This window comes from Pteropus medius, unplaced genomic scaffold (genome assembly GCF_902729225.1).
Source record: "Pteropus medius unplaced genomic scaffold, Ma_sr-lr_union100, whole genome shotgun sequence".
Taxonomy (NCBI): domain Eukaryota; kingdom Metazoa; phylum Chordata; class Mammalia; order Chiroptera; family Pteropodidae; genus Pteropus; species Pteropus medius.
Genome location: NW_024352784.1, coordinates 2,655,142 through 2,670,005, shown reverse-complemented (window position 1 = coordinate 2,670,005; position 14,864 = coordinate 2,655,142). Strand labels below are relative to the sequence as shown.

Here is a 14,864-nt window from a genome sequence, read left to right as displayed (position 1 = left end):
GGCAAGTAGGCTGGAAGTAGGGAGAGGTGAGAGGCTTACCTGACTGAGCTAGGCGATCCTTGGCATTGTAACACTGAATTTGCTCTATCCGGTTGCAGAGTGAGGTCACTTTGATATGTAACTGCTCCAACTCATAACCTGAGCAATCCACCTACGAAGAAGCAGAGAAACTAAATGAGGTCAAGAGGAACTTCTATCACCAGTCTTACCCATAGACCGACTATGCAAAACTCTGAAACAACAGTAAGGTGAGGGAGGGGAAACTCAAGAAGCTGGCCAGTAGTGCCATGTCATTACCATCCTGCCTAGTCACTGAGGGCAAGTTACAACCTTAGCTGTAATTCACAGAGGAAAGTAATATAGTGTACAGAGCCTTGGACTGGGCAAATCTTGAGACCAACATTCAAATCATGTAACTAGCAAGCTTTAGCACCAAAAATCTACATAAATCTAGGTTCAGAAAGATGGTATGACTTTTTAAGAGCATAGTTAATAAGAGGTATGGCTCAAACTAGCATTTAATTTAGGTCTCCTGACTTCAAGTTCATAACCCTCTTCTCACCATACAGCCTCTCCCTATGTATTGTGATCCAATCTTATGGCTTCTATAACAATCAATGTGTTGATGATTATTCAATCTTTATATCTAGCTTAATATCCGGTCTTCCATTCCCTTTGTCAGGGCCATTGCCTAGCTCAGGTTACCATTCCTTCTCAGTTGAAATATCATAAGAGTTTGATCATAATCTTCAGTGTCATCCCTTCTACATCCTTTTTCCTACCATACTGTAACCAAAGTAATCTTTCTAAAAAACCAGCCTATGTTTTTATTAATAACTTACATTGTGAATACTTTCCAGTAGCACCTCATCTTTGTCTCATGACTTTCGGTTATCCCTCCTCTCTCAAACTCTGATATTAAACTACCTACCTACTAAGTTTCCATCACTTCTTCCTCCTCCAAATGGCTCACTCGACCCTTCCAAGAAGTATCTTTTATTAAATCCACTTTTTGGGGGGCTTTGCAGAGTCTACAGAAGTATATTATTCTTTCATCTCCAGAATCCAGTTTTTAACCTGACTTTAACCTGACTTTAAAAGGTGGTAAATAAGGTAAGACAAGGTCTTGCTCTCAGGAAACTTACAGAAAATAAAGAAATGATATCAGATAGTAATAAATCCTCCTGCAGAACTGACAGTGCTATCTCTAGCCAATGAGTTTTTCAAGTTGTTGCTCTGGCCTTTTGAGGTCTCTGTGGCTTTAAGGGTCAGGGAAAAGGAAAACGAACCAGTGATTTAAGGAACTCGGGTACCTGTTGTATATGGTGGAGCATTTCAAGGACCTGAATATAATCCAGGTAAACAAGGCCAGATGTTTCCCAGTCCTGGATCAGGCTGCTGCGCTCTGGAGGTGCCAGGTCTTCCAAGAATCCCTTCAGGTAGTCATAATTCTCATTAATGATGGCATCTGAAGAACAAAACATTGAGCACTATGTCTGCACAAGTATATGGTTCCCAAAAGTGCAGAGAAAGGACATGGCAGAAATCCAAGACAGGAAGGAAAGGGAAATAACGTTGGGTCAGACTTGAGAATTTCAAGTAGATATTTTGAAATTCTATTAAAAAATTTGAAGAATTTCTGACTTCAGTTACCTAAACAGATTTCTGATGTTGTTGAATAAAATTCCCTAAATAAACAACAAGCTTAACATAATTAGCACACGACAAGAATATTCCTGGCTAATAATAATGTAACAATTTTGCTATCTACCCCTCTCCTCTAGCCTCTCATCCTGGCCAAGCCTCTTCTGCACAGAGAGCTTACACAAAGTGTAATCTGATTCACTGATTCACACCTGCCACGTCCCATACTGAGAATCATCTCTGGCATGATTCATTGTGGGGTTCAGAGGTTGGAAGAATTTGGGGTGATTCCAGGAGACACAGGCCTGAGTGAAGCACTCACCAGAAGCTAAATGTCGTATGACGAGTTTGTGGCAGCGGTTCCAGTGCCCAGCTTTAAATAAATAGAGGGCCTCCAAATGCTTGTCGGATTCCATGTGTGCTCGCACTGCTTTGGCCTCGTGAATCCATTCGGCAGGCACACAAAGCTTCTGGGTCAAGAAAGTCTCCTTAGCCCAAGATTCAGGGGTCTCCAACAGTTGGCAGTGCCGGGTAAGCAACTCACGAACAGCCTTCTCACGCATGCTGTCAGAAGAGATAAGGTGGAATAAATCTCAGCCTCTTTGGTGGAGAAGGCTGTCTCAGACGGCTCACATTGGCCCTGGGGGCAGTCCTTCGCACTGCAGGACTTGACCCTGAGTGGATCACCTCAAACTTCACTAAAAAAAATCAAAAGCCATCACACCAGCATTTGTTTTTTAAACAAAACAGAATATCAAGTATCTATGCACACTATATTTTCGTGGTCAAAAAAGTCTGAGGTTAGGGAAGGTTGCCACTGCCCAGAAGAGGCTTTCCCTAGCTAGGAACTCTCCTTTAACTTCTTTTCTAGTAGTAGGAGATAAAAGACTGGGATAGGGGAATTCTATATTTCATAGAGCAGTCCTCTGCAGTTCATTCCTAATTTTTCCCCTTCCCTTACTCTCACATACATGGTTTGTACAAATAAGCAAAACAGCTGCAAGTCCCTTCCAGGTCCTTGTTTCCTTCCTCAAAGCCACTAACCTTCCTAATTCATTTTCTCTCTACCTCTACATTTAGGCTAAACTCACCCTGCTTTCGAGGCCTCTTAAGGAGAATCCTTTTCTGTCTGGGTGAAAGGACCAGCCATTTTAATTTCAGACAAAAAGTATTCTCATTTGAGATTCTTTTCTGAACTCCTAAGTCTCTCATAACTGCCTCCATACATTCTTTTTTCCCCAGCAAAAAGGATCTGCTTCTCCACAGCCAATTCTAAATCCTCAGTCATCCAATCAGCCCACCATTTATCATGTAAAATAAACTAAAAAAAAAAAAAAAAAAAAGTCTGGGGTCATTTTGCTTCCTGAAAAAGAGAAAAGAAATTCCTTAAAGGGAAGGCTGTGTGAGATGTTTTATACTCTGACTCCTTTAATACCACTATCGCCTTTGAATAGGTATTAGTATTATGATTTACGAAATAAAAAATTGAGGCTTGGAGAATATCTTTACCCAAAGTCAAATGTGAGTAAGCTTTACTCCAGGGTCAAAGTGAATACATAGTAGATCCAGAATTTAAGCAGGTCTGACTACAAAACTCAACTTCTTTCCATGCCATACAACATGACAGATAGCGCAATATAGTGATTAAGACTACAGACTCTTGGGTGTTTTGAGTTGGAAGCCTCCTCTGCTATTTACTAGCGATAAGACTTTGAGCAAAAGTTACTCAAATCTTGCTGTGCCTTGGGTTGCTCATCGGTAAAACAGACAATAACAGTGCCTATCACATAGGTTCATTATGAGCATTAAATGAGTGAACATATGCAAAGTACTTACAACAGATTATAAATATATATAAAAGAACTATGTGACAAAATATATAGATTCTCTTTCAGGAAAGAGAATCAAAACATTATCCACATAAGGATGTACTGGTACATACAATACTATCAAACTTGAGGGGTGGAGGTTGGTGGATGGAAAGAAGGCCAGAGATGGAGAAAGCCAGTAGACAAAGATAAAGCAGGGGCCCTCCCTGCCAAACCATTGCTTCACTCCACAGATCCACTGAGGCAGCTCAGCCAACATTATTTCTGCATACAGTAGTTCTCCCTTAACTGAGGGGAATATGTTCTAAGACCTCCAGTGGATGGCTGAAACTGAAGAAACTGAACCCTATACATATATACACTACACACACATACACGCGCGCGCACACACGCACACACACACACACACACACACTGTTTTTTCCTATACATACATACATATGATAAAGCTTAATTTACAAATAAGGCACAGTAAGAGATTAACTAATAAAATAGAACAATTTTCATAATATACTGTAATAAAAGTTATGTGAATGTGCCTCTCTCAAAATACCTATTCTAATGTACTAACTCACCTTTTCAACTGAAAAGAAGCACTTTACAGCTTCTCTTTGACATTACCCAAATTGTGACCATCACTGCTCCTGCACTTTGGGGCCGTTAAGTAAAAAAAAAACGCTTACTTGAATACAAGCACTGTTATACGACAGTTAATCGAATAACCAAGATAGCTACTGAGTGACTAACAGGTGAGTAGTGTACATACTGTGGATACGCTAGACAAAGGGATGACTCTTGACCTAGGCAGGATGGAGATCGACGGCAAGAGATTTCATCATGCTACTCAAAACAGCATGTAATTTAAAACTTATGAACTGTTTATTTCTGGAATTTTCCATTTTATATTTTCAGACTGTGGCTGACCACAGGTAACTGAAACTGCAGAAAATGAAACTACAGATAACGGAGAACTACTGTAGTTCTAAACATGCCACATACAAGTCAATCTGTGCCTAAATTAATGGGATTCCTCCATCTAGGCATATCCTTCCCTTTCCACTTAATCATTTCCTATTCCAATTTTATAGGTTCTTTGAATCTTATACCTCTAGAAAGATTCACAGAGATTTTGCAGTTCACAGAGATCTCTTCTTCCTTCTCAGACAACTGAGAAGCCTTATGATAAAGAGCATAATTTGGCACTCAAAGGCAGTCTCATTTCTAACTTGTCTGCATGAATACAGAGATAGTCATGGATTCTGGTTGAACTGTCTTCAAGTTTATCACAAGGCTGGACCCCCAAATACATTCTAAACACTTACCTGCTGAGCTGAACCCTAAGAGACTGATTCCTTTAGCATTGCCCTGTAGCTCTAGATGCATTCAGTGGGTTCAATGAATTCTCACTCACCTGGAATTGTCAATGTGCAGGAAGACAAAGACGGCCCACTCCCAGAGCCCCTCACTTTCCAGTTGGCCAGCATAACTGGCCTGCAGCACACCCTCACACTGCTCTGAGAGATGTGTGTAGTTAAGAGCCCGCAGCACTTCCCACAAGTGCCAGCTCAGACGGTAGTCCAAAGGATCTGCTGTTATGCTTCGAGGCTCTAGCAGCTGGTTGAGATCATAATGTCTGCAAAAGAGAATATGCTGGCAGTTACCATATCCAGCCAGCAGACTACCTGCACTAAATGTCAACTGTTCTGGTTATGGCTTAGAAGAGGAGTGAGTCCCCAACCCCCAGGCCATGGACTGGTACTGGTCCATGGCCTATTAGGAACCAGGCCGCACAACAGGAGGTGAGTGGCAGGTGAGTGAGAGCAGCTTTGTCTGTAGCATCACCGCCTCAGCTCCATCTCAGATCATTATGCATTAGATTCTTGTAGGAGCACCAGTCCCTGATGCCAAAAAGGTTGGGGACCGCTATTTAAAAGACAAAAAGGTACATAGGCAACTGAGAGCAGAAGCATTACAGTCTCACAGTCTTCTTTTCAGACTGTGTTGTATCAATCTACCTCTAGGTTCAGCCAGATTATAGCCTGTAGAAAAAACAAGGCACTTTCTCTTCTGTGGCTGTGTGATTTAATAGGTTTGCTGGCATTTGTTTGGCCCATATATTTTACCATCCTTGTAAAGGGAGTCTCCACAGATCTTACCCTCCTACTCCTTCATTATAGGGTCGATTACTTTCCTTAACTATTTAAAAAACAGTTACCTTAGTATCTTTCAGATTATTCTACTAACTGAAGTTGTTGGACTGCTAATTCTCCTGTTTGAACAGCTAACTACTCTTCATGAGTAGTAAGCTATAGTCTACATAAAGACTGTAGATGTAGTATATGGCTTGTAATTTTTACAACTGATTTTGTCTACGGTGGGTATTCTTTTCATAGAAAGCCAGGTGCCCTGGGTTTTGAAGTGTCCCTACACAGACTTTTACTTTTTCTTCTGCTGGGGGCCCAGGGATTTAATGGTCTTAGACTAGTTTATGTGTTAAGTTCCTGGCTTGGAATTCCCAAGTCTTAAGACCAGAATAACTAAGATCCCATACCTACAAGTTTTAAAGATCTGGGGCTTAGATTACTAACCAATAACTATTCCCTTTTATCTAAGATCCCAGACATTTTATAATTTCCTAACACCTCTATGAATAATGAGTAGAATTTCTCTTGACCAGTGCTGTCAAACTGAACTTTTTGCGATGATGGAAATGTTTTATAATCTGCCTTGACCAAAATGATAGCCACTGGACACATGTGGTTATTAAACACTTAAAATAAGGCTAGTATGAATGAGTAAATTTCAAATTTTTTACAATTTAAATTATCAGTCATGTGAATAACTATTATATTAGACAGTGCAGTTCTAGACTATTTTAAAGGGATAAGATGTGAATTTTATGTTCTAGTCACAACAATTCTACCTTTCATGAGAATAAGGTTTACTATCTCATTCTGGCTTTGGTTTCTCCATTTCAGGCACCTTGAGATCTCTCTCTCTTTTTTACATTAAAAAAACGGAGATACAATAAACTGTATATATTTAAAAATTTCTTAAATTTTAACATATGTATACACCTGTGAAACTACTGCCAAAGTAAAGATAACAAACATATCCATCACCTTCAAAAGTTTCCTTATGCCCCTCTGTAATCCCTCTCTCCTGCTCCTCCCTACAACTACCCTTTTCTCAGACAACCACTGATCTCTTTTTTATCATTACTGATTAGTTATGTATTTTTCAGAACTTTAAAAAAAATTGGAATCAATAGTGGGTACATTTTTGGGGTATTCTTTGTCTCACATCTTTCAAAACTAAGTAAAATTATTTTACTTAGTTTTATTCAAAACTAAGTAAAATTAAGTTCTATGTGTTAACAGCTCATCCCTTTTCAATGCTGAGCAGCATTCTGTTGTTTAGATGCACCACAATTTGTTTATTCATTCACCTGTTGATGGAACTCTGGGTTGTTTCCAATTTGGGACCATTACAAATAAAGCTGCTATCGACATGTGTGTACGGGCCATGTTTTCATTCCTTTTGGGTAAATACCTAGGAGTGGAATGGCTGGATCATATGTATGTAGGTTTATGTTTAACTTTTTAAGCTGCCAAACTGTTTTCCCAAGTGCCCATATTATTTTACATTTCTCGCCAGCAGTGTATAAGAATTTCAAGTGCTCCACATTCATAACAACTGGTACAGTAGGTCTTCTTAATTTTTAGCCATACTAAGGTGGGCAGTGGTATCCCATGATGGCTTTAATTTGCATATCCTTGTTGTCTACTGAGGTCAAACATCTTCTCATGTGCTTATCTGATATCTAGATCTTCTTTGGTGAAGCACCTGTTTAAATATTTTCCCTAATTTTTTAATTGGGTTGTTTGTTTTCTTATTATTGAGTTCTGGGAGTTCTTTATTTTGTTCTGGATACAAGTCCTTTACCAATATGTGAACTGCAAATATCTTCTCCCAATCTGTCTTTTCATTATCTTAATAGGCTTTCAATGAGCAATTTTTAATTTTGTTGAAGTCCAATTTATCAATTTTTTCTTTCATGGATTATGTGTTTGGTGTCTAAAAAATCTTTGCGAATATGGTTAGAAATCTTTGCCTAACCCACATTTGCAAAGATTTCCTGCTTTGTTTTCTTCCAGAAGGTTATTGTTTTAGTCTGATATGTAGATTTATGGTCTATTTTGAGCTGGATGAATAACAGATAACCAAATGAAACCAAAAACTGGAGATAAACTAATGAAGAAAAAAAGAGAGAAGACACAAATTACCAATATCAGAAAAGAAAGAGACATAAGTTACAGATCCTACAGACATTTAAAAAAGGATAAGGAAATGTTAAAATTTTATGCCAATAAATTTGGTGACTGGTGAAATAGACAAATTCTTTAGAAGAAACAAATGATCAAAATTGATTCAATAATAAACAGAAAATTTCAACAGTCCTATATCTATTTTAAAATTGATTTTGTAGTTTTAAAACTTTAATAAATTGGACTTTATAAAAAATGTAAAACTTCATTTTCTTTGTAAAGAAAATAAAAAAATCAAGTACTTACACTGGAAGAATATTGCAAAAGTACATTTATAATAAAGAACTCATATCCGGAATATATAAAGAACTATTACAACACAATAAGACAACTCTATAAAAAATGGGCAAAATATTTGAACAGACACTTACAAGGAAGATAATATAGATGGTAAATAAGCACATAAAAAAATGCTCAATATCATTAGGCATTAGGAAAATGCAAATTAAAACAATTTTAGGGCTTGCTTTGGCAGCACATATACTAAAACATAATTTTTGTTATATATTTTACCACAATGAAAGACTATTATTCTATAATTAATATAAATACGCTATATTTAAAAGAAAGTATTTGACTCCAATAAACTTTAAAAAAAAAATTAAACAAATAAAAGAAAGTATTTGAAGAATAGAAATGAGATGTGAATTATAAGTTTTGACTGGTGAAAACCCTCAGTGTGATATGATATAAAAGACACTACTGAGATAGTTTTAATTAACTGATTAGATATAGTAATACTATATATTAATATATTACTGTAGGATAAAGCACTCACAATTTCTTATTAAAACACACACACCAATATATGAAATACCACTTTATGCCCACTGAAATGTAAAATTTTAAAAACTGATGTACCAAAATTTGAAGGGATGTGGAGCAACTAGAGATCTTGGTGGGTATGTAAAATGATACAAGCATTTTTGCATACAAATGTTGATAGTGACTTTATTCATAAAAGCCCAAAACAAGAAAATCTAATTGTCCATCAATAAATGAAAAACTTGTCTATGGCCATGCCACCTTGAACAAGCCCGATCCCGTCTGATCTTGGAAGCTAAGCAGGGTCGGGCCTGGTTAGTACTTGGATGGGAGACCACCTAGGAAGACCAGGTGCTGTAGGTGTAAAAAGGGATCGTAAGCTGACAAGGTTCTTGCGATCTGTGAGGTCAACTAAGGGTTGCCTCACCTAAAAAAATAATAAAAAATAAATAAATGAATAACTTACGCAGTAAAAAACTTCTGATACAAATATTAACATGGATAAATCTCAAAATCATTAAGCTGAGTAAAAGCCAGGTACAAAATATAACATACACAATGGTCCCAATTATATAAAATTCTCGAACAGCAAAACTAATCTATCATAATGAAAAGCCAGTCAGTAGTTGTCTGGTGTGGGGACTGATTGCAAAGAGGAATGAGGGAACGCTTTGGGGGTAATGTAAATGTTAATCTTGCTTGTGATGATAGTTATGTTAAAACCTACCAAACCACATACTTTATTATATGTAAACTACATCTCATGAAAGTTGATTAAAATAAATGTTTAGATTTCTAACTCTAGTTTCAGTGCTCTTTGTACTCAACTACTATAAGTTATATTTCAGTATCTATATACAAACTAATGGCAATCTGGCACGAAAGGGAAAGGACTCACGGAGCCCTCAAGTGACTATACTGCATGGCTCTGATTTACCTGTCACTGTAGAGTTTTAGAAGGTGAAAGCAGACATCTTGAAGTGGTCTCTGTGAGTCTTGCTCCTCCTCTACTACACAGCCAGAGCCCTCCAGGTATGAAGGAAGTGGGGAGCAGGCATATCTGTCACCCTCAGAGGAATTCTGAAGTTAAAAATTTGGTAAAACAATACATCAGCTGCTAGTGTGTTTCACAGACGCTATCATGTCTCAATTACCCAGACTTGTATTAAGAATGATGTGACACTCTCTAAAGAAATATGTCAAAGATTTTAAACTTATTTTGATCAGTGACATATGTGACTTATCTTCAGGGGACTGGCAAAAATTTCAGATAGCTTTCCCTAATCTCAACATCTTTCTTGTCACAATTCTTATTACACTTATTCTCTTTAGTGTTCTCTTTTTTCCTGACAAATAATATCAATGGCAATAAAAATGGACAGTAAGAACTGAAGAAATAATGACATTAAAAATAGTAATACTTTAACCTTGACACTGACAAAAACTATGATATGTGATATTTAGAGGCAAATTTCACACCTAATTCGGGGCTATACCAAACTTCAGGTCAGGCAGTATCTCAGGGAATTCCCAAAGGAACAGACAACATTAGGAATGAAGGATAATCCTCTGATTTCAGGGCAGAAAAACAGCAATAAGAAAGTCAGTTGTGGAAACTCATCATATTAAATAAAATAAAACCAGATATTTGGAGAAGTTTAAAAGTTGCCCTGTCAAGAGGCAGAAGAAAATGATTTCCTGGGTCCTTTTAAATTTTTCCTGGGTACTTTGAAAAAGAGCAGTTAGGAAAAAGTATTATGAAATGTGACTTGATGGTTTTTTATCTGCAGTATTTTTCTGGCAAAAACAGAACTCCTACCAGGACTCTTGCTTGGCTGTACTGGACACATATACCTGAAATGCTTCTTCATACATGCTCAGTGCCCTGGAAATGGAAGCTGTTGGTGGAAGCAAATACCAAAGATGGACAGCCAGGGAGCGTTTCCAGTCCAACTGGGAGCATACATTGATTTGCTTCTGCTCTGAGAGCTGCCACACCTACAGAAGACAAAATCACCATCACAACTATACATTCTATGTTACCTTATTACTGCCTGCCCAAGTATGCAAGTTATTCACTTATTCAAGTACTATTTTAAATGATCTAGATAGCAGTGTTAATAATCCAGATATGAAATACAGTCCCTTGGTGGCAGGTGATAGGGTGGATTTAGACAATCACTGCTCAGAAATGAGACTCACTGAGAGCAAAGAGGAGGTCTTCTCACTGCCCACAGTTGACTTATAAAACTTAAAAGATATAAATTCTGACCAACTTTTTTCTTTTTGGAAGCTGACTTTAAGATGGCAATCAAACAGGTAAGCAGCAACAGAGAATTGGCTTAAAATAATTATGGCATAGTATCCATAAAATGAAATAGAAGTATCTATTAAAAAGAATGAGGCTGCACGACATCAAAGAATATCCATATATAGTAAGTTAAAAGTAAGGTGCAGAACTGCTATGTATAACTGATTTTATTTGAATATCCAGATATGCAAATATGCACACGTATGTTGATATAAACTTAAATACGTCTAGAAAAACAAACACAAATTATTTACATTGTTTATCTGAAAATATTCTCATTAAAAATAAATTGCTTAGTTATGTGTAATAATGTACAATTTACAAAGATAGCTCTTTGCTTTAACCTCAAGCAATTTTGAGTTTATGAGAAAATTTAAGTGAGGTTAAGAGAAAAGAGAAAAATACCGGTTTTCCAGCCACCAGAGCAAAGATGCGCAGTCTCTCATCGTGGATGAAGCTATCAGCTTGGAGTTGATGCCAATCTACCAGCTGCATGGTAAGCAGCTCCCGGACTGACTGGCTGCCCACCAACTGAGATAAAAGAAGAGCAAGACGATGATCACCTACAATAAAAACAGAAGTTCTTTGGTGATACTGAGGATTTACAGACATGGAGAAACACTTGAGAGCATAACCTTATTTCTTTTAACCCTCAGGATACAGAACTTAAACACCTGTGACTGCTTTCTGCAGTAGTGCCAAAACACCGATCAAAAACTTAACATTTTCTTTTTGGGTAGGAAACCTTCAAAATAGTGTAACCTAAATTACATATGGATTATATTACGTGTACAGAATTCACTGTCAGATGTACTATTACTTCTGAAACCCCAGACACAGCACTTCATCTATAAAATAGAGGAAAATAACATCTGATTCAAAGGTTTATAGTGAATACTGAGATGACATAATTGAAAACATGCCCAACTAGAATGTACTATATATATAATGACAAATTCAAACCTAAAGGAAAAAAATATATACTATAAAGAAAATGGTTGAGTCTTTCACCTTTACAGTTCCAATAATCTCTCTTAAAAATTTTTTTTAAGTGCAAAGGGCTAGGGAAATAAAAAGAGTCTAATTAACCAGAATGTGAGAGGATAGGAATTCCAGTTTATGAAAATCTCGTTAAACTGTGAGTTAAAAGAAAAATTCTTTGTCTCAGCCATTAATATAAACCTCCTAAACTCAACAGTCCTTTCCCTTTTGTTTTTCAATATGGGTCAGTGCTTACATGACTATATAAAGTACTGTTCTGCCAGAAACTAAGGTTTTCATTTCAAAGAATTTCCTTCACGAACCAGAGGGGCCTGAAGGAAAGAAATCACATATCAGGAACACATCTAGAAACGTGCTGCTAAGCCAACTTGTCTCCCTAATTGTATATAAGTAACCAAAGCATGACTGGACTATGATTCATGCAGGAAGTACTGCAGCTCACTTGACCATGAGCTATTATATTCTAGGTGAATAACGACAAAGGAAAAAAAGAATATTTCTGTGTATCTACAGAAAACCAAAGAGAGGGTTTACTAGTCAACACATATAAATATCCTGGTCACTAAAGATGGTCATGGTCAGAGAAGAAATTGGAATATTATATCTCAATATAACCATTCATTAAGATCACATCACCAATCAACTTCTGCCAATCCTTAACTTTTCATAGACTTTCCCATTGATGAGAGCATATATGTGAGCAAATCATAGGATTCTAGGGTACTTCCTCAAGTTGATTTTAGTGTATGGTATCAGGTAAGGATCTAAATCATCTTTTACATGTGAATATCCAACTATCTCAGCATTATTTGTTGAAAAGACTATCCTTTCCACACGTAAATTGTTTTGGCACCTTTGTCAAAAATAACTGACCATAAGTGAAAGGGTTTTATAGTTAAATTTTCATTTCTGTTCCACTGATCTGTATGTTTATCCTTATGCCAGTACCACATTGTCTTGACTGCTGTAACTTTATAGAAGTTTTGAAATCAGAAAATGCAGAGTCCCCTGATTGTGTTCACTTGGAACACTGTGCAAGTTTTCAACATTTCTATGAAAGAATCAGGACCTGCAAAAATGCATGCTGGAGATTTTGACAGAGATTGTGTCAAATGTATATACTGATTTGGGGAGAATAGACATTTTAACAATGCTGATGTTTCCAATCTGTCAGTGGTTCTCATACTGGGTGGTTTTGCCCCCCAGGGAATATTTAGCAACGTTTGAAGATATTTTTGGTTGTTACAACTAGAGAGGAGAGGGCTCTTTTGTTAGAGAGCAGGGATGCTGCTGAATATCCTACAATGCCAGGATAGCCTCCACAACAAAGAACTACCAGCCAAAAATGCCAACAGTGCTGAGGCTGAAATGTGGTCCATGAACATAGACTTTCTCTTAATTTATTTAATCTTTTATTTCTCCAGCAATGTTGTAGTTTTCAGTGTATGAGTCTCATACTTTTGTTACATTTATTCCTTAAGTATTTTATTCTTTCTGATGCGATGTGAATGGCATTTCTAAAATTTCATTTTTGCAGTTTGTTGCTAATAAGTAGAAACAGAACTGAATTTTGTATGTTGTTCTTCAGTTCTGAGATACTGATAAACTAGTTTATTAGTCTTACTACCTTTTCTGTAAATTCCATAGGACCGTTACATACAAAATCATGCCATCTGTGAATAAAGATAGTTCTACCTCTTCCTTTTTAATCTGTACAACTTTTGCTTCTCTTTCTTGTCTGAACACACTGGTTGCAATATCCATTACAATACTGTAGAGAAATAGTGTTCCTAATCTTGGAATGAAATCATGTAGTCTTTCAACATTAAGTATGATGTTAGCTGTAAGTTTTTGGCAGATTCACTTTGATAGCAGGGTAATAATATTTTTGGCGATTTGTGTCCTTCCTTCTTTTTCATGGTCAGTGTAAAGATTTGTAGACTTTCTTGATGTTTTCAAAGAACTTTTAGTTTTATTGACTTCTCTATTGTTTTTATGTTTTCATTTTCATTTTCACCCTCCTCTATTTTCTAGAAGAACTGTAAAAGATTGTTATTAATTCATCTTTAAATATAACAGATCATTCACCAAGAAGACATCTGGGCCTGGGTTTTTCTGAGTGAAGATTTTAAATTACAAAATCAATTTCTTTATTTGTTATAGATCTATTAAATTTTCTATTTTTTCTTGAGTCACTTTTGGTAATTTATATCTTCCAAAGAATGTCAATTTTATCAAATTTATTGAATTTGCTGACAGAATTTCTCACAGTATTCCCTTTCTATATGGTAGTAATGTTCGCTCTTTTACTCCTGTTTTTAGCAATTTGTGTCCTTCCTTTTTTTCATGGTTAGTGTAAAGATTTGTAGACTTTCCTGACCTTTTCAAAGAACTTTTAGTTTAATTGATTTCTCTATTGTTTTCATTTTCATTGATTTCTATTCTAAGCTTTAATATTTCCTCCCTCCTTCTACCATTTGGGTTTAGTATGCTCTTTTGCTAGTTTCTTCAGGTAACAGCTTAGGTTATTGATTTTAGGTGTTTCTGCCTGTTGGGTGATAGTGTTCAAGTATTCTATATTCTTGATTTTCTGTCTAATTGTTCTATCAATTATTGAAAGTAAAGGTAGCAAAGCAAAAGTTTTTCATAATCTGAAAAGTAGTGCCTTGCCAAAAGTTTAACCTTGTAATAAGGAAAAAAAAAAAAAAGGAGAAAAAAACAGAGTTTGTGAATGAATAAATCTAAGGACCTGATTTCTGAAAGTCTTTAAGATCCTTTTTGGGGATATATATGTGTGCTGGTGAGCATAACATTGTCTCTTTAATGATTCATAATCTTTATAGCTTTATAGAAGGTTAGTCCTGGAGATGAGTTCTCACTGTACAAATAAATACCATGAAAGGCACTGAACTAAATGTGCAGTGATAGTGAAATGCAACTGGCCATTTATAAAAATTACTGATTAGCTTTTCCTATGAGTCATTC

The 14,864-nt window shown here is 36.4% G+C and overlaps 1 protein-coding gene and 1 non-coding gene across 8 annotated transcripts in view; one reads left to right on the top strand and one right to left on the bottom strand.

Annotated features, from left to right (window-relative positions):
* The window catches only part of NUP98 (nucleoporin 98 and 96 precursor), an 81,804-nt gene that overhangs the window by 1,451 nt on the left and 65,489 nt on the right, over positions 1–14,864 (bottom strand). For all 7 annotated transcript variants that reach the window (XM_039847914.1, XM_039847913.1, XM_039847917.1 and 4 more), the window contains 7 exons: positions 11,283–11,440; positions 10,421–10,564; positions 9,504–9,646; positions 4,885–5,106; positions 1,967–2,208; positions 1,314–1,468; positions 40–151 (listed from right to left, as the gene is read on the bottom strand). In XM_039847914.1, the coding sequence (XP_039703848.1) occupies positions 40–151; positions 1,314–1,468; positions 1,967–2,208; positions 4,885–5,106; positions 9,504–9,646; positions 10,421–10,564; positions 11,283–11,440 (1,176 nt within the window). The remainder of the gene's footprint in view (positions 1–39; positions 152–1,313; positions 1,469–1,966; positions 2,209–4,884; positions 5,107–9,503; positions 9,647–10,420; positions 10,565–11,282; positions 11,441–14,864) is intronic.
* Positions 8,811–8,929, top strand: LOC120590621 (5S ribosomal RNA). The gene has a single exon (XR_005649736.1). It is a non-coding gene; the product is annotated as a 5S ribosomal RNA (ribosomal RNA).